Source organism: Bufo gargarizans, chromosome 2 (genome assembly GCF_014858855.1).
Source record: "Bufo gargarizans isolate SCDJY-AF-19 chromosome 2, ASM1485885v1, whole genome shotgun sequence".
Classification (NCBI taxonomy): Eukaryota; Metazoa; Chordata; class Amphibia; order Anura; family Bufonidae; genus Bufo; species Bufo gargarizans.
The window spans coordinates 323,595,446-323,615,146 of NC_058081.1; the positions used below are offsets into that span (position 1 = coordinate 323,595,446).

The 19,701-nt window shown below is 45.3% G+C and overlaps 1 protein-coding gene across 1 annotated transcript in view; it reads right to left on the minus strand.

The window, feature by feature from the left end:
• NTN4 (netrin 4) overlaps positions 1-19,701 on the minus strand; it is a 160,259-nt gene that overhangs the window by 120,307 nt on the left and 20,251 nt on the right. The window contains exon 2 of the mRNA XM_044280539.1: positions 3,961-4,490. Within this exon, the coding sequence (XP_044136474.1) occupies positions 3,961-4,490 (530 nt within the window). The remainder of the gene's footprint in view (positions 1-3,960; positions 4,491-19,701) is intronic.

A 19,701-nucleotide genomic window follows, 5' to 3' on the forward strand; every position in this document is an offset into this window, starting at 1 on the left:
ATCTTATTTCCCCGTTGAATAAAAATACAAATAAAAACAAAAATACATTGGGAAACAACCAAAAAGTGGAGAGATGATCTAATGAAATGAAAAGAAACAATGGGACAAGTATTATAGATTACATAACACATAAACCAAGTTTTTGTTAAAAACGTTTTATTAAATAATGCTGTTTGTATAATTTTGAATATTATATATAAACTTAACCGTATTAAAATGGATATATGTGGAATATAAATCCGTGCCAGGTTTTAGGTGGGTGGTTGGGAGCCACATACTATATAAGGAGGAGGTAGTTGGATCCCACACTATAGCCACTGAGGAAGAGGATTAACCCTCGAAACGCGTCTGGCCTGATTTGGAGAGGACCAACTACCCATCTAGACCTAGGAGAGAACCCAAAGAAAGTGTATTTTGAGCAAATCGTTCCCTATACGGATCGACGCATACACTTATCTACAACCAGAAGGAGGGCTCAAACCTATTGCGAGCTTATACGAAAGGTGCCGGGAGAATGACACGCAAACCAGACGAGGTTTGATGACGTCAGAGGAAGGCTAACGAGACTAACAAACAACGCCGAAAGCAATTACCGTCTCTTCCATATTCAACGGCGATACATAGCGAGTCGCACCGAAGCTGACCACCTAAAAGCATCGAACATCACGCAGGGGAAGGTAAGAGGGTGAGCATCAGGGGGACGCCCCAGACGCAACCCCCATACACTAACACCTAACCCCATATACTAATATTTAACTCCCATGCTATATTGGAAATACTGATGAATACTGGGAGATTCGAATATCGATTTTAAGTCTTCAATTTACTTGTCTGGACAATACATACCGCACGAGGATTTTTATCACATTGAATAACTCGACACTTTGTTTCAGCACATTTACTTTGCCACTTGTTCTTGTGAACTAATATATTTCTTGGAAAATCTTTTGGAAAATCTTTGGAACTATTTGAATGTTCTGCCACACTATGGACACTATTTGATCTATATATTTTTGATTTTTTTGATATTCTTGATATTTTTGATACTTTTATCTGTACATATGGTGTTAATGTATTAGGTATACCTGAGGCAGGTTATACATTCCAGACATCAAGAGATCAGCGATATTTATTAACCATAGCTATCAGCTAGAAATCATTAGCTATATTCATCAATTATATCCACCAATATTCACACAATTATGTTTTAATGTTATATGTTGCCAATACAATTTTTTTTTTAAATATTGAAGAGATAAACTATTAATATTATACCAGGTGGTGAGTGCTTATTTTATTCATTTCTTAATTTTAATCATCACTCTGTGTGGACTGGTGAACCACCCATAAAATATAGCACCATTATCATACATCAGATACGGGTGAGCCACGATATATATATTCCTCCTTTCTCAATTATTTAATACAGTGTATAGTGATTTTAGTGACCGCCGTAGTAATAGTAGTAGCAGTAAGTCGATTTTATTTCAGTGTAGAGTAAAGCAATCAGAGTGTATTCCTTTTATAGTATAAATAGGCAGAGTTATCAATAGACGACTCACGCCTATTTATGAATATGAATTATTGAGATTAACACAAAATATCAATAATTTATATTTCCCTTAACAAATACAAAAGACATTCTGATTTTTAGTCTGCGAGTTTTCCCTGTTCACTCCAGGTCTAAAAAAAGTGGGCTTTACATGGGCGGGGAAGGGGATGGGCGGTAGGTCCCTCTCATTTACCATTTTCTAAGCCCGTTTAAGGCCTAGAAAATGGTCTAAGTGTAAGACTAATAAAACAATACATATTTGGCATTGTCATAATTGTAATAACCCCTAGGATAAAGGTAACATGCTAGTTATAGTACATGGTGAATGACTTAAAATTAAATGGCAACAAGCAATTGCTTTATTTTCCATTATTGGCCAAAAAGTTATAAAAGACATAGGGGTTTTCCACTCTTCGATATCCTTTCTGATAGGTCTTCAATATCAGATCAGTGGGGGTCCGACACACCTAGGATCAGCTGTTTTCAGCAGCCACTGATGCCAGAAACAAAACAGGGGACACAGTTGGAAACGAAGTCCATTGTCACAAGAGTGGAAAACTCCTTTAATCAATAAGTGATATGTATCCCCCTCAAAAAGGGCTTCGCGATTTGGCCAAAAAATTCTATTTTTTTTTTACAACCTTATGGATAATTTTCGATTTGAATCTCAATTTTCTTATTTTTCTTAATTAAACTGAAAAAATAAATAAATACCAAGACTGTATAGACCGGCACTGCAGTGGTTACTATACATAGACTGGCACTGCAGTGGTTACTATACATAGACCGGCACTGCAGTGGTTACTATACATAGACCGGCACTGCAGTGGTTACTATACATAGACCGGCACTGCAGTGGTTACTACACATAGGCCAGGCAAATTATGTGGCGGGTGTGCGCGGGCCAGGCAAATTATGTGGTGGGTGTGCGCGGGCCAGGCAAATTATGTGGCGGGTGTGCGGGCCAGGTAAATGATGCGGCGGAGGTGTGGGCCAGGTAAATGATGCAGAGGGGGCAGGTAAAATCGATTAGACAATTCTGTAAAAAAAACTGAATCGTCAGATGCCTCAAAAGGTGAATTAATCAAATCAATTTGATTAATCGCCCAGCCCTACGTCAAAACAAACAAGCCTTCAATGTCTACATTGACAGAAAAATAAAAAGGTTATGGTTCTTGGAATACCACAATAGAAAAAGCATTTGACCATGGTGGGGGGATGGGGGGGGGTCCCTGTTCCCCTGTCCTAATGGAGAGATAGGTCAAGCATGCGCCCTGCTGCTCCATTCATTATGTATGGAACTGATGGCGAACAGCAGAACAAAAAAAACAAGCAAGTCAAGATTAATATTAAAAATCATCCTCAAGGAGGAAAAAACTGAGATTTTAATTTTAAAGGGAACCTGTCACCGGCATTTTGTGTACAGAGCTGAGGACATGGGTTGCTAGATGGCCGCTAGCACATCCGCAATACTCAGTCCCCATAGCTCTGTGTGCTTTTATTGTGTAAAAAAAAAACAAAAAAAAAAAAAAAAAACGATTTTATACATATGCAAATTAACCTGAAATGAGTCCTGTCCCTGACTCATCTCAAGTACAGGACATATCTCAGGTCAATTTGCATATCTATCAAATCAGTTTTTTTACACAATAAAAGCACACAGAGCTATGGGGACTGGATATTGCGGATGTGCTAGCGGGCATCTAGCAACCCATGTCCTCTGCTCTATACCCAAAATCCAGGTGACAGGTTCCCTTTAAGCCACATTATCCAGCCCTGGCACTAACTTTGAATTATGTAATAGCCAACATACTGGTCACTTCTTCTAGCTTCCTTCAAGCTTGTCAAAGGGGTTGTCTTATAACAGCAACCACTGCCCACCCTATATATGCCTTACCAGGGCAGATGGTGTCCCTTGCTTGTGATCACTTGGACGGGACGATTGGTTGCAATTACATTGCACTGCCTCTACAAGTGAGATGATGCTAGTCGGAACCCCGCTGATCTGATACTGATCATCTATCCTGAGGGTAGGTCATCAATGTTATACCTCTGCACAACCCCTTTAAGGTAAATGTTGCAGAGAGTGACATTTACATTTATCAATCATGCCACCAATAATGATTTTTACGGCTGCACGATCAATGAAGAGCAAAAATAAACATTAGTAACAGATGGCTTTTTTCTCTTCATGCACAATCATTGTTATAAAGGATCACGGTTCAGTGTTTCCGCCTACATAATCCATTTCTGTACAAGACACATAGATGTAAATCGTTGCTTTTTTATATAGGGATGATGCTTTTTGCTGCTCACATTGGACCAATCAGTTGCATAAAATAGAAGCATCGGCATAGCAGATGAATTCAAAAATGGTTTTCACAGAAAACTCCTGAAAAAACACCTACCTCCCCTCCGCTACATGGAACGGCTTGCGAGTAGCGAGATGTGCAGAGGGCACCTTTCACATTAACATCATCCTCCAGCTGAAAACTCTGGGTGCAGTTTGTGGAGAAATATTTATATGGACGCCAACTGAGGCCAAAATCCTGTGAACCCTCTAGAATCATGGCTGCAGGTCGGGGGGATTTAAATACCATAATCAGATGAGTGAAGTAAAATGTAGTTTCTAGATTTAACTGTAGAATTTCCCTCTGGACATCGCGGGCTGACTGCCACCACGTGCGTGGAATTTTGAACGTTGAATCCGCCATCGCAGATGCTGGATGTGATAGCCGGGGAACTGCAGCACTGCATTTGTCACACTTTGGTTCCTTGCAAGTTTGGTCTGGATAGTCAGTATATGTGCAATATAGTTCTGTGCTATTAGAGCCGCAGACTGTGTCCGTCCATATACGCCGGCCAATCGCTAAATTGCCCATCCTAGGATTACAAGCTTTTTCTCGCTGAGATGCTATTGTAGCCATGGTGTTAATCCCTGAAAAAAAAAAGGTAAAGTAGTGAGTTACACTATAAGAGTAGAATAGTATCGTTTGCCAAATCTCCTGGTTGCCAAAATGTTGTGATTTTTTCAGGGGGTTTTGTGCTCTGCTCTTCACTATTTCAAAAAGGGGGCAGAGTGAGGCATGGAGTGGGCAACATGGGGCTGGGTACAGCTGGCCAGGGATATTAGATTACTGTATACCTGAAATCTGCACCAACCCCCTTGCTGGTGTAGGTACTATAAGTTCTGGCACACAAACATCTTTGATAATGGTTGTGCTACGGCCTATGCACAAGAACGTATTTGGTTTCTGTGTCCGTTACATCTTTTGCGGATAGGATGCAGACCCATTCATTTCAATGGGTCCGCAATAAATGCGGACAGCACACAGTGTCTGTTTTGTAGCCCCACAAAAAAGATAGAACATCCGTTTTATGTACAAGGATAGGCACTGTTACAATGGATCCGCAAAAAAACCCAGATGCAATATGGATGTCAGACGGATGGCATCCGTATTTTTTGCGTTGCGGATCGCAAATAAAACATATGGTCATGTGCGTGAGCACTTAGGCCTCATGCACACGACCGTTGTGTGCATCCGTGGCCGTTGTGCCGTTTTTTTTCACGGACCCATTGACTTTCAATGGGTCCGTGGAAAAATCGGAAAATGCACCGTTTTGCAGCCGAGGCCGTGATCCGTGTATCCTGTCCGTCAAAAAAATATGACCTGTCCTATTTTTTTGACGGACAACGGTTCACGGACCCATTCAAGTCAATGGGTCCGTGAAAGAACACGGATGCACACAAGATTGGCATCCGTGTCCGTGATCCGTGGCCGTAGGTTGCTTTCATACAGACGGATCCGAAGATCCGTCTGCATAAAAGCTTTTTCTGATCTAAGTTTTCACTTCGTGAAAACTCATTTCCGACAGTATATTCTAACACAGAAGCGTTCCCATGGTGATGGGGACGCTTCTAGTTAGAATACACTGCAAACTTTGTACAAGACTGCCCCCTGCTGCCTGGCAGCACCCGATCTCTTACAGGGGGATATGATAGCACAATTAACCCCTTCAGGTGCGGCACCTAAAGGGGTTAATTGTACTATCATATTCCCCTGTAAGAGATCAGGGCTGCCAGGCAGCAGGGGGCAGACCCCCCCCCTCCCCAGTTTGAATATCGTTGGTGGCACAGTGTGCCCCCACCATCGCCCCCCCTCCCTCCCTCTATTGTATTAAATCGTTGGTGGCACAGTGTGCCAACCACCATCGGCCCCCCTCCCTCCCTCTATTGTATTAAATCGTTGGTGGCACAGTGTGCCAACCACCATCGGGCCCCCTCCCTCCCTCTATTGTATTAAATCGTTGGTGGCACAGTGTGCCAACCACCATCGGCCCCCCTCCCTCCCTCTATTGTATTAAATCGTTGGTGGCACAGTGTGCCAACCACCATCCCCCCCCCCCCTCCCTCTATAGCAGTAACATTGGTGGCAGTGTGCGGTCTCAACAGTAGAAGATTCATACTTACCTGCTTGCTGCTGCGATGTCTGTGAACGGCCGGGAGCTCCTCCTACTGGTAAGTGACAGTTCTTTAGCAATGCGCCGCACAGACCTTTCACTTACCAGTAGGAGGAGCTCCCGGCCGGACACAGACATCGCAGCAGCAAGCAGCTAAGTATGAATCTTCTACTGTTGAGACCGCACACTGCCACCAATGTTACTGCTATAGAGGGAGGGGGGGGGGGGGCGATGGTGGTTGGCACACTGTGCCATCAACGATTTAATACAATAGAGGGAGGGAGGGGGGCCGATGGTGGTTGGCACACTGTGCCACCAACGATTTAATACAATAGAGGGAGGGAGGGGGGCCGATGGTGGTTGGCACACTGTGCCACCAACGATTTAATACAATAGAGGGAGGGAGGGGGGGGCGATGGTGGGGGCACACTGTGCCACCAACGATATTCAAACTGGGGAGGGGGGGGGGCTGCCCCATGCTGCCTGGCAGCCCTGATCTCTTACAGGGGAATATGATAGTACAATTAACCCCTTTAGGTGCCGCACCTAAAGGGGTTAATTGTGCTATCATAGCCCCCTGTAAGAGATCGGGTGCTGCCAGGCAGCAGGGGGCAGTCTTGTACAAAGTTTGTAGTGTATTCTAACCTGAAGCGTCCCCATCACCATGGGAATGCCTCTGTGTTAGAATATACTGTCGGATCTGAGGTTCACGAAGTAGCTCATATCCGACAGTATATTCTAACACAGAGGCGTTCCCATGGTGATGGGGACGCTTCAAGTTAAAATATACCATCGGATTGGAGAAAACTCCAATCCGATGGTATAAAAGAACTCCAGACTTTACATTGAAAGTCAATGGGGACGGATACGTTTGAAATGGCACCATATTGTGTCAACATCAAACGGATCCGTCCCCATTGACTTGCATTGTAATTCAGGACGGATCCGTTTGGCTCCGCACGGCCAGGCGGACACCAAAACGACTTTTTTTTTCATGTCCGTGGATCCTCCAAAAATCAAGGAAGACCCACGGACGAAAAAAACGGTCACGGATCACGGACCCCGTTTTTGCGGACCGTGAAAAAAAACGGTTGTGTGCATGAGGCCTTAGGCCCCATGCACACGGCCGTGTTTCACAGCCGTGTGCGGGCCGTGGAACCGCGGCCTGGATCCCTCCTGAGAGCAGGAGCGCACGGCGTCACTGGTTGCTATGACGCCGTGCGCTCCCTGCTGCCGGCACAGTACAGTAATACACTGGTATAGATCATACCAGTGTATCACTGTATTGCGGCGGCAGCAGGGAGCGCACGGCGTCATAGCAACCAGTGACGCCGTGCGCTCCTGCTCTCAGGAGGGATCCAGGCCGCGGTTCCACGGCCCGCACACGGCTGTGAAACACGGCCGTGTGCATGGGGCCTTAGGCAGAGGATAGCCTTAGGGCTCATGCACACTACCACATGTATTTTGTGGTCCGTGTGACGTCCATGTTGCATCTGTTCTATTTGTTGATACATTTGTAACAATGCCTATCCTCATCCGCAAAACAGACAAGAATAAGACATGTTCTATGTTTTTTGCGGAACGGACATGTGGTCATAAAGACAGGAATGCACACAGAGTCATTTCAGTTTTTTTCAAGCCCCATTGAAGTGAATGGTTTCACATACGGACCTGTAAAAAAATGGAACGGAAACTGAAAAAAAAAAAAAAGTTCCTGTGCATGAGCCCTCAGACTGACGTGTAAACTGCTAGTCTTAATGAATATCTCCCTAAGGGCTCATGAAGGCGAGCGGGTGTTCCCCGTGCCCGTATTGCAGACCGCAAACCCTTTCAAGTCAATGGGTCCGCATCTGCAAATGGCATGTACTCGGCCAGTACCCCTGCACTGCAGACCACAGTATGGGGAACACGCTCATGTGCATCAATGAAATAACAGCATACTGTCTCATGCACATGGCAGAGTCGTGGGAACTTTGTGGTCGGCAATAACCGCATTATGGAGATTCTCTCTGCTCGGAGGACTGCTTCTAGGGAAGAATACCTCTGGAATACAGCATCTAAAAAGGAGCCTGCCCCAATCTTTTTCTGTCATAGCCATACAGATTTTGGTAGAAAAAGAAGCTCTGTATTCCTTCATAGGAAATCTGAAGCTACAGAGGTACAATATGGCCCCTTAAGTTCCTAGCTTGCATCACACAGTCGTAGGCATAAGATCTAAGAAAGGATTAATACTAATCTGTATACATAAAGGAACCCAGTGAAGAATGGTGGTAACAGCAATAGCCAGTGGCATAACACAGGGTTTCAGGTGGGTACTTGTTGAGGCAATCTGATTGCAAAATCCACAACTGATATTAAGGAATGGGATTTTATCAAACCTCATTAACTAAAGCTATTTTCACACTGGCGTTTCTGGGTCCGCTTGTGAGATCCGTTTCAGGGCTCTCACAAGCGGCCCAAAAACGGATCAGTTCAGTCCCAATGCATTCTGAATGGATAAGGATCTGTTCAGAATGCATCAGTCTGCCTCCATTCCGCTCTGGAGGCAGACACCAAAACACTGCTTGCAGTAATGCAAACAGATCCGTTCTGAACGGATACAAGCGTTTGCATTATAGGTGCAGATCCGTCTGTGCAGATACAAGACGGATCCGCACCTAAACGCAGGTGTGAAAGTAGCCTAACAGTGAAAAATCCAGAGCAGATTTTCAGCAGCATGGCCTATTCGTTGCAAAAATGCACAGATTTAATTCATTACAATGCAATGAGTAAAATCATCAATGAAATGCTGTGTATTCACATACTCTCACAGTCAGTCTCTGCTAGGCTTCGGAAAATGGCAGCTGCTCCAACAGAGTCTATATGGAGCGGACAGTGGCGAAGTGAATCAGTTTCACCTCAGTCTCCGCTCAGCACACCATCAGGTCTTCTTCCACTGAAAGAAAACACTATTTACGGCCTCATGCACACGACCGTTGTTCTGATCCGAGCCGCAGTTTTTGCGGCTCGAGTGTGGACCCATTCACTTCAATGGTGCCGCAAAAGATGTGTGCTGTCCTCATCCGTTGCTCCGTTCCGTGGTCTGCCCAAAAATATAACATGTCCTATTCTTGTCCGTTTTGCGGACAAGAATAGGCATTTCTACAATCAGCCGCCTGTTCCGTTCTGCAAATTGCGGAAGGCACACGGGCGGCTTCTCTCTTTTGCGGATCCGCAATTTGCAGACCGCAAAAAACGGAACGGTGTGTGCATGACGCCTACAGCAGATATCCAGACAATGGGAGCATGTCTACAATCCATTGGCACACATTTCTATACTGATTGGGATAACTTGCACAAGTCACCACAGACCCTTCTTGCAGTCTCCTCTTGAGAAACACAACACTCACCCATGGCGGCTGTAAGATTCTGCCACAGAATTAGGCAGTTTTTGCCCAATGTGGGTGGGAGTTGCTTGGCCACATGCGACTAGTTGCACTGTCTGATATCACCCTTAGGGCAGACTTACAAAGGCGAGTTCAATGGGAGAAACTCGCTGCGTGTGGCAGTGAGAGTTCCCTCTCTGACAGGATCTCACAGCGTTATAATTAATTATTTAGAAGGTTGTGTGTCCCTGTAAGATCTGGAATCTATTGAATTACACTGACAGCATTATGTCAGTGTAATTCAATAGATTTCAGGTCTCACAGGGACACACAGCCTTGTAAAATAATTATAACGCTGTAAAGAGAGCAGAGTTCAGAATGGGAACCTCACTGCCACACGCAGTCTGGCCTTAGGCTACAATCTGACGGAATTCACTGGATCCAGCACTGCCACATGCGGACGGAATGTCCGCCAGCCTCATTAAGAATAATGGGGTCTGGCGGAGATCTGCATGCATTCCAGCAGAGAACTGGCAGGACAAACTGCTGCATGCTGAGGTTTGTGTCCGTCCGATTCTCCGCTTGAATGCCGGAACAGCCATGCCAGAGTTTCAAACCACAGGCGTGAAAGTAGCCTAATGCTTATAGCACACGAGCAATATGGAATGAGTCAGGGTCTATTCAGGGAGAAACTGACTGTTTTGCACGCAGGTTTAATCAGTTTTGTCTGGGACTGCATTCAGTGTTTCAGTTTTTTCTGCACAGATACAATCACATTGTATCTGGTCTCCGTTATGCAGGAAGGAAAACAAAGTCCCGCATAACGGAAAGCAGACGGATCCGTTATGCTTGGCCATACACTTCTATTATGTCGGATCAAAACGAAATGCCTCTTAAAGGCTTCGGTTTTGCATTCCGTCTACATATTCTGTTATATTTTGTTATAACGGAATCCATAACGGATTTCCCTCACCACCCGACCACTGAACCCGTAAGGTTCGGGTTTGCTCATTCCTAGCCACAACCTTTCACACTGAGAAAACCCCTTTAAAGGGGTGGTTGCATGAAGACAACCCATGTAACGCTTGTTAGCAATAATCTGTTCAATTGTCAGCCCATGGTTACCGCAGTGCTGATCCCATTCATTTAAGGGTTTCATCAAAAACTGCAAACTACTCTATATGAACAAAGGGGAGATTTATCAAGCCCTGCACAGCAGGATTCTGGCTTCAAAAAGTCGCAAATAGGGCTTTGCAACTTTTTGGTGTAAGCTGGGCAAAAAGTATGTGAACTTTTGAGCACTACACCTTCCAGCACCACCTACATATTTCGAGTGAAATACTGGTCAGAATTTAAGAGTAGATCACTTTTGTGACACATTTATGAACTGTGGCTTTTTTAAAAGTTGCAAAAAAGTCACTCAGGCGTACTTTTACTGAAATAAGCACAACCACATTGTACTTGCGCCCCATTTAGTATTACTGTGTCCCATTTACATAAACTTGCACATGGCATCTCCAGTCAAGTACAATGATAAATTCCCCCCAAAGTCTTTATGTGGTAGATCACCTAGCAAACATGACTTAGAGACACCGTCCTTAATTGTTTTTCCTCTTTAGCTAATTACCAAATCCTATGTCTGAGATTTTTACAATTTACGTCAAATACAATTCTGACAGTTCCGATTAAGTAATCCCTAACAAATACTTAATCTGTTATAATCCTTTACTTCAGACATCACTTCTTTAGCTTCAAAGTTTTGAAATATAACTTACTGTCAATGTAAAAACGCCTATTATATCACCTCAGACAGTGGTAGCACATCGCTAGGATATGGAACCCGCTCCCATCTCCAGAACTGGACCACCAAAGTCAAGGAAGAACAGCCGTGCGTACGTGGCTGCCCTGCATCCACTTCTAGGGGAGTTCCAAAATTTCCAGCAGTCCCATAGAGAAGAATGGAGCAGGGACCGCGCTTGTGCAGCACACTCTCCATTCATTTCTAGGGGACCTTCGAGAATAGCTGAACTCTAATAATACCCTACATGTCAAAGTTTTTCTCCACACAATTCTGGTTTTCCATATGAGCATTTCCAGAAAGTATAGCCTATACTTACAGTACAGACCAAAAGTTTGGACACACCTTCTCATTCAAAGAGTTTTCTTTATTTTCATAACTATGAAAATTGTAGATTCACACTGAAGGCATCAAAACTATGAATTAACACATGTGGAATTATATACATAACAAAAAAGTGTGAAACAACTGAAAATATGGCATATTCTAGGTTCTTCAAAGTAGCCACCTTTTGCTTTGATTACTGCTTTGCACACTCTTGGCATTCTCTTGATGAGCTTCAAGAGGTAGTCACCTGAAATGGTCTTCCAACAGTCTTGAAGGAGTTCCCAGAGATGCTTAGCACTTGTTGGCCCTTTTGCCTTCACTCTGCGGTCCAGCTCACCCCAAACCATCTCGATTGGGTTCAGGTCCGGTGACTGTGGAGGCCAGGTCATCTGGCGCAGCAACCCATCACTCTCCTTCATGGTCAAATAGCCCTTACACAGCCTGGAGGTGTGTTTGGGGTCATTGTCCTGTTGAAAAATAAATGGTCCAACTAAACGCAAACCGGATGGAATAGCATGCCGCTGCAAGATGCTGTGGTAGCCATGCTAGTTCAGTATGCCTTCAATTTTGAATAAATCCCCAACAGTGTCACCAGCAAAGCACCCCCACACCATCACACCTCCTCCTCTATGCTTCATGGTGGGAACCAGGCATGTAGAGTCCATCCGTTCACCTTTTCTGCATCGCACAAAGACACGGTGGTTGGAACCAAAGATCTCAAATTTGGACTCATCAGACCAAAGCACAGATTTCCACTGGTCTAATGTCCATTCCTTGTGTTCTTTAGCCCAAACAAGTCTCTTCTGCTTGTTGCCTGTACTTAGCAGTAGTTTCCTAGCAGATATTCTACCATGAAGGCCTGATTCACACAGTCTACTCTTAACAGTTGTTCTAGAGATGTGTCTGCTGCTAGAACTCTGTGTGGCATTGACCTGGTCTCTAATCTGAGCTGCTGTTAACCTGCGATTTCTGAGGCTGGTGACTCGGATGAACTTATCCTCTGCAGCAGAGGTGACTCTTGGTCTTCCTTTCCTGGGGTGGTCTGCATGTGAGCCAGTTTCTTTGTAGCCCTTGATGGTTTTTGTGACTGCACTTGGGGACACTTTCAAAGTTTTCCCAATTTTTCTGACTGACTGACATTCATTTCTTAAAGTAATGATGGCCACTCATTTTTCTTTACTTAGCTGCTTTTTTCTTGCCATAATACAAATTCTAACAGTCTATTCAGTAGGACTATCAGCTGTGTATCCACCTGACTTCTCCACAACGCAACTGATGGTCCCAACCCCATTTATAAGGCAAGAAATCCCACTTATTAAACCTGACAGGGCACACCTGTGAAGTGAAAACCATTTCAGGTGACTACCTCCTGAAGCTCATCAAGAGAATGCCAAGAGTGTGCAAAGCAGTAATCAAAGCAAAAGGTGGCTACTTTGGAGAACCTAGAATATGACATATTTTCTGTTGTTTCATACTTTTTTGTTATGTATATAATTCCACATGTGTTAATTCATACTTTTGATGCCTTCAGTGTGAATCTACAATTTTCATAGTCATGAAAATAAAGAAAAAACTCTTTGAATGAGAAGATGAGTCCAAACTTTTGGTCTGTACTGTATATATGGCAGGTTTTCCTGACAGATTGTGGAGCTTCTCCAATAGTGATGGCCAGTTCACAGTGTTCGCCAACGAACACATGCGGGCTGCAATCTTAACTCACCCGTCCAGCGATGCACAGGTAAGCCCTTGCCTGTGCTGCAAGCCGGTCTAAAACAAATGCGGTCACCGGGAGCAGGCAGTTCCGAGAACAGCCCGATGAAGGCCCTCGGCGGCTGTCCTCGGAACTGCCTGCTCCCGGTGACCGCATTTGATTTCTGACCATCTCACGGCACAGGCAAGGGCTTACCTGTGCATCGCCGGACTTGTGAGTTAAGATGGCAGCCCGCATGTGTTCGTTGGCGAACACTGCGAACTGGCCATCACTGTTCTGCAATGCATTGCCCTCAGATGACAGGAAACCAGCAGAATTCAAAATGATCACCTAACCCAAATTTACTATACAGCAAGTGTGCGCAAAAACTGTAAAATGTCCACCTTTCCCTTTATCTATAAAATGTTTTTTTTCCCTTTCCTTCTCATTTTACCTCCATTGTGCAGGGCACAGTGTAAAAAACAAAAAAAAACATTACTGGAAGCAGCAGAGACAGCAGCTCAGCACTGGACCAGGAAAGGTTTAGTTTTGCACCATACCCAGAACCATAGACATTAGGTCTTGTTCACATTTCCGTTTTTCATATTTTCTGCAGATAGCACACATACCTATTGATTTTACCATCTGTTTACATAGCGGTATTTTTTACTGACCATGGGTAAGAGACATGCACTACTTTGATCCGTGATGCAAACAAAACACGTCCATTACAGTCTATGGGACTGTGAAACTCATGGATACAACACGTTTGTCCATTTTTCACTGACCACTGATAGGAGATGCTTTTGAAATGTATTTTCAGCTGAGCAGTGTCCGTGGAATATGGAGGACACACGGGAGGCAATAAATGGACACACGGACCAAACATAGATGCTTCATGGACAACCGCACGGATGAAACGCAGACAGATTTTTTCACGGACATCAAACAAATATGGAAATGTGAACGAAGCCTAGGTTCCTCTTTGAGGAAATTAAAAGTCTGGAGTTGATCCTAAGTGCTGAATTAGCATTTTGCATCTGTTCATAGGAATTCATTGCCATCCAAAGAGGTATCAATGCTAGTGCAGAAGGTCAGACAAATCTATAAGGCCCCATGCACACGGCCGTGTGCGGGCCGTGGAACCGCAGCCTGGATCCCTCCTGAGAGCAGGAGCGCACGGCGTCACTGGTTGCTATGACGCCGTGCGCTCCCTGCTGCCGGCACAGTACAGTAATACACTGGTATAGATCATACCAGTGTATTACTGTATTGCGGCGGCAGCAGGGAGCGCACGGCGTCATAGCAACCAGTGACGCCGTGCGCTCCTGCTCTCAGGAGGGATCCAGGCCGCGGTTCCACGGCCGTGAAACACGGCCGTGTGCATGGGGCCTTAGGGTGCATTCACACCAGCAGAAAATGCCTGCAGTATGCCGATCCTTGCTATATTGCTGGGCAGTCAATGTAGTCTGGCAGGAAGGTGCTAGTATCCAGCCATGACTCAGCTCTCTAAGGGTACTTTTACACTTGCGTTGTTGGATTCCGTCAGGCAGTTCTGTTGCCGGAACTGCCTGCCGGATCTAGCAATCTGTATGCAAACGGATACCATTTGTAAACGGATCCAGATGCAGATCCATCTCTCAGGTTGCCATCTGGGAAAAAGGATCCAGCATTTATCTTTTTCACATTTTTAAAGGTCTGCACATGTGCAGACCGCAAAACCGGATCTGTTTTTCCGGAACACTTGGGACAGAGAAAATACTGCAGCATGCTGTGGTATTATCTCCGTCCTGAACAGTCAAAAAGACTAAACTGAAGACATCCTGATGCATCCTGAACGGATTGCTCTGCATTCAGAATCAGGGTTGTTGCGGGTATCGAAATTTCGATACCCAATCGATACTTTTGTCCCGGTATCGATACGATACCTGGATTTCCATTTTTTCAATACTGGCCTGCTCTGCTGCACAGTCTAGTATCTCTGAACATGAGCGCGCTGCTCTCAGTGCGCTCATGTTCCCTCAGCTGCACAGGGGAGATGGAAGCAGTGTCTCCCTCTCCCTGTGCCGCTGCTGCCACCAATGGGGAGAGAGGGGCGGGGGAGGGGAGGGCGCACTGTGCCACGAATTTTAGGACAACCTTTTTTATGGGTTCGGACTTAGTTAAGTTACCAGGCTACATAGAGCGGCGCCCAGGGATCTCCCTGCACCTACTATTATTCCTGGGTGCAGCTTTGTTCACCCGCTGTGCCCCCATTACTGTCTCCTGCTCCGTATGCTTATTACTACTATCGGAGCGATGGGGAGGAGACTTCAGCTTCTCTCCTGGGCGTTCCGAGAAGCATACGGAGCAGGAACCTGTAACTGGGGCACAGCAGGCGAACGGAGCGGCGTCCAGGAATAATAGTGGGTGCAGGGAGATCCCTGGGCGACGCTCTATGTAGCCTGGTAACTTAACTAAGTTCGAACCCACGAAAGGTAGTCTTTAACTTTTAATACAGGAGGCAGGTGCCGGCAGCCGAATCACATTGCTGGCACCCTGCCTCTGACAGGGAACTGCGATCAGCGGCAGTGAACCCCAGTATTAAAATCATTGGTGGCAGTGGCCACAGGGTCCCCTCCTCTTCATTGGTGGCAGTGGCAGCTTATGATCTGAGTCCCAGCAGTGTAAGCCTGGGGCTCCGATCAGTTACCATGGCAGCCAGGACGCTACTCAAGCCCTGCCATAGTCGGCTCCCTGCTGCTGTGTGAACAGAGCAGCAGGGAGGGTGTAAAGTCCTATTCACCCTGATAGAGGTCTATCAGGGTGAATAGGACAAGGGATGAAAAAATCCCAGGTTCTAGCCCCTAAGGGGGAAAATAGTTATTAAATAAAAAGTAAAAAAAAAATAAGTATAAGGCCTCCTGCACACGACTTTTTTAACGTCCCGCAAAACGTGGTTCTGTTGTACCGTGATCCGTGTCCGTTTTTTCTTCCGTGGGTCTTCCGTGATTTTTGAAGGATCCACGGACATGAAAAATGAAAAGAAAAATCTAAGTCAAGTTTGCCATTGAAATGATAGGAAAAAACGGACACGGACGCGGATGACAATCTTGTGTGCATCCGTGATTTTTCACAGACCCATTGACTTGAATGGGTCCGTGAACCGTTGGCCGTGAAAAAAATAGGACAGGTCATATTTTTTTCACGGCCAGGAAACACGGATCACGGATGCGGCTGCCAAACGGTGCAGTTTCCGATTTTTCCACTGACCCATTGAAAGTCAATGGGACCGCAGAAAAACACATTAAACGGGACAACGGCCACGGGTGCACACAATGGTCAGTGTGCAGGAAGCCTAAATTATATATAATATAAATAATAAATAAACATATCACATATCGCCACGTCCGAAAAGTCCAAACTATTAAAATAGAAATAAAATCCATGCAGCGAATGCCGGAACAGAAAAAAAAAATATAATAATAATAAAAAAAACTGCGCCATTCGCCTTTTTTTTTTTATGCGGAATGCACGTGGCTTTTTTGGTCTATTTTTTTCGCATGGTATCGAGTATCGCAATACTTTTTTATGGTATCGAAATCGAATCAAAAATTTGGTATTGCAGCAACTATATTCAGAATGCATTGGGATAAAACTGATCAGTTCTTTTCCGGTATAGAGCCCTTAGAACAGAACAATGCTAGTGTGAAAGTACCGTAAGGCTCCATTCACACGTCCGCAATTTTGTTCTGCATTTTGCGGAACGGAATTGCGGACCCAGTCATTTCTATGGGGCAGCCATCTGGAATTGCGGATCCGCACTTCCAGGTCCTCAATTCCGTTCCCGAAAAACATAGAACATGTCTTATTCTTGTTCGCAATTGTGGACAAGAATAGGCATTTTCTGCCGGTGATGTGCGGTCCGCAAAATACGGAACGCACATCGCTGATGTCCGTGTTTTGCAGATCCACGTTTTTTTATTTATTTATTGTTGATAACTTTCATTTTATTTCTAACTTACTCTGGACATGAACTGCAACAATGGCGCAGATTTACTAATTCTACATTAGCTTAGTCAGGCATATCACAAGGGCTCAGGATGATTACTTTCAGACAGATTTTTACACCAGAGTTGTGGCACAATATTGGCACTATATGGTGTATATGAGAACATGCCCCCCCTTTACCATGAAGTCATGCCCCCTAGTCAGACTAAGTGAAGATAATATTTGGAAACAAAGATGCTGTGTGAACTGGCCAGTCAGAGCTGGCATCATATGTGGCTACTGTGGCCAGGAAGGGAAACCAGTAAGCTCAACCATTGAACTACTTTGTGAAGTATTCAAACAGGGGCAACAATACAACATGGGGTGCTTCTCCATGTGCATCTATGCTAAAAACACATTAAATACAATATAATTACCTCTGATTACTAAGTTTTAAGTGATGCTAATTAAAATTACAAATGCAATGACTTAGAAAGCACATGAAAAACATTACCGTTTTGCCTGGTTCCATCAACTATTTGCTTGGATACCATCAAACCTTGACCACAAAGGCTCAGAGTCTATTGTATCCTGCTCTTCTCTTTGGCAGAATAAAAGATAAATACAGAAAAAGCTTTGATCTGTTATAATAAAAAAAATATCAGCTCACTTTTCATAACACTGAATTTTTTATATGATTAGCTTTAAACTTCATTTTTTTTTTTTTTTTATCTTTCTGCTTATGCCTTGGGAAAAAAGGAAAGTGATCCCAAGAGGTAAAACGAGAAACATCAGTGTATGACTAATGAACAGATCAAAAGACAAAATGAATAGTCTAGAGCAGGGGGTGGGGAACCTTTTTGCCTCCGAGGGCCATTTGGATATTTGTAACATAGTTCGAGGACCATACCAAACTCTCAACTTAAAAATTTGAGTGCTATATTTGGTTAAACTTATAACTGACTAAGGGGCAAGTTGCAGAAATTGCACTTCAATTTTAAAAAATCTAGAACGCTGTATTTTTGCAGCACAAAATGACGCCTTAAATATATATATTACATATAGTACAGGTGCCATTTTGACCAAACAAAGCAGTCTAATTTTTAAGTTCAGAATGTTATGGGGGTCCAGAGAAGGAGTTCACCCACCTTTCACTCTCCCTGCCACGGTCCCTGCCTCTTCCTTCGCAACTGTCCCTACCTTTGTCCCTTTCTCAGCCTCAGATCTGTCCCCCTCACCTCCATCAGCCTCAGATCTGTTCCCCTCACCTCCATCAGCCTCAGATGATCAGACCCTCCCTAGCCCTAGATCAGCCTCAGATGATCAGACCCTCCCTAGCCCTAGATCAGCCTCAGATGATCAGACCCTCCCTAGCCCTAGATCAGCCTCAGATGATCAGACCCTCCCTAGCCCTAGATCAGCCTCAGATGATCAGACCCTCCCTAGCCCTAGATCAGCCTCAGATGATCAGACCCTCCCTAGCCCTAGATCAGCCTCAGATGATCAGACCCTCCCTAGCCCTAGATCAGCCTCAGATGATCAGACCCTCCCTAGCCCTAGATCAGCCTCAGATGATCAGACCCTCCCTAGCCCTAGATCAGCCTCAGATGATCAGACCCTCCCTAGCCCTAGATCAGCCTCAGATGATCAGACCCTCCCTAGCCCTAGATCAGCCTCAGATGATCAGACCCTCCCTAGCCCTAGATCAGCCTCAGATGATCAGACCCTCCCTAGCCCTAGATCAGACCCCCATCAAACCCCCACCCTCAGATCAGACCTCCATCCGCCTCAGATCAGACCTCCATCCGCCTCAGATCAGACCTCCATCCGCCTCAGATCAGACCTCCATCCGCCTCAGATCAGACCTCCATCCGCCTCAGATCAGACCTCCATCCGCCTCAGATCAGACCTCCATCCGCCTCAGATCAGACCTCCATCAGGCCCCCAGTCTCAGATCAGACCCCCATCAGACCCCCCAGCCTCAAATTAGACTCCCATCAGACCCCACAGCCTCAAATTAGACTCCCATCAGACCCCACAGCCTCAGATCAGCCTCACTTCAGATCCCCCCAGCCTCACTTCAGATCCCCCCCAGCCCCAATTCAGATCCCCCCCAGCCTCACTTCAGATCCCCCCCAGCCTCACTTCAGATCCCCCCCCCCAGCCTCACTTCAGATCCCCCCCCCCAGCCTCACTTCAGATCCCCCCCCAGCCTCACTTCAGATCCCCCCCCAGCCTCACTTCAGATCCCCCCCCAGCCTCACTTCAGACCCCATCAGATGAGCTTCTATCAGACTCCCCAGCATCAGACCTCAGATCAGATAAAAAAATAAAAAAAATAATCTTACCTCTCTAGCTCCTGACGGCGCTGCCACTTGGCAGATTCACTTACCCTCCCTGGTCTTTTTCCCGCCGCACTGTACTGTGACCTGAGAGCGCACAGCGTGAGGTCATAGCGCGCGTCTACGTGCACTATGTCCTGACGCTGTATGTGTCAGGACACAGAGTGGGGCTGGAAGACCAGGGAAGGCGAGGACAG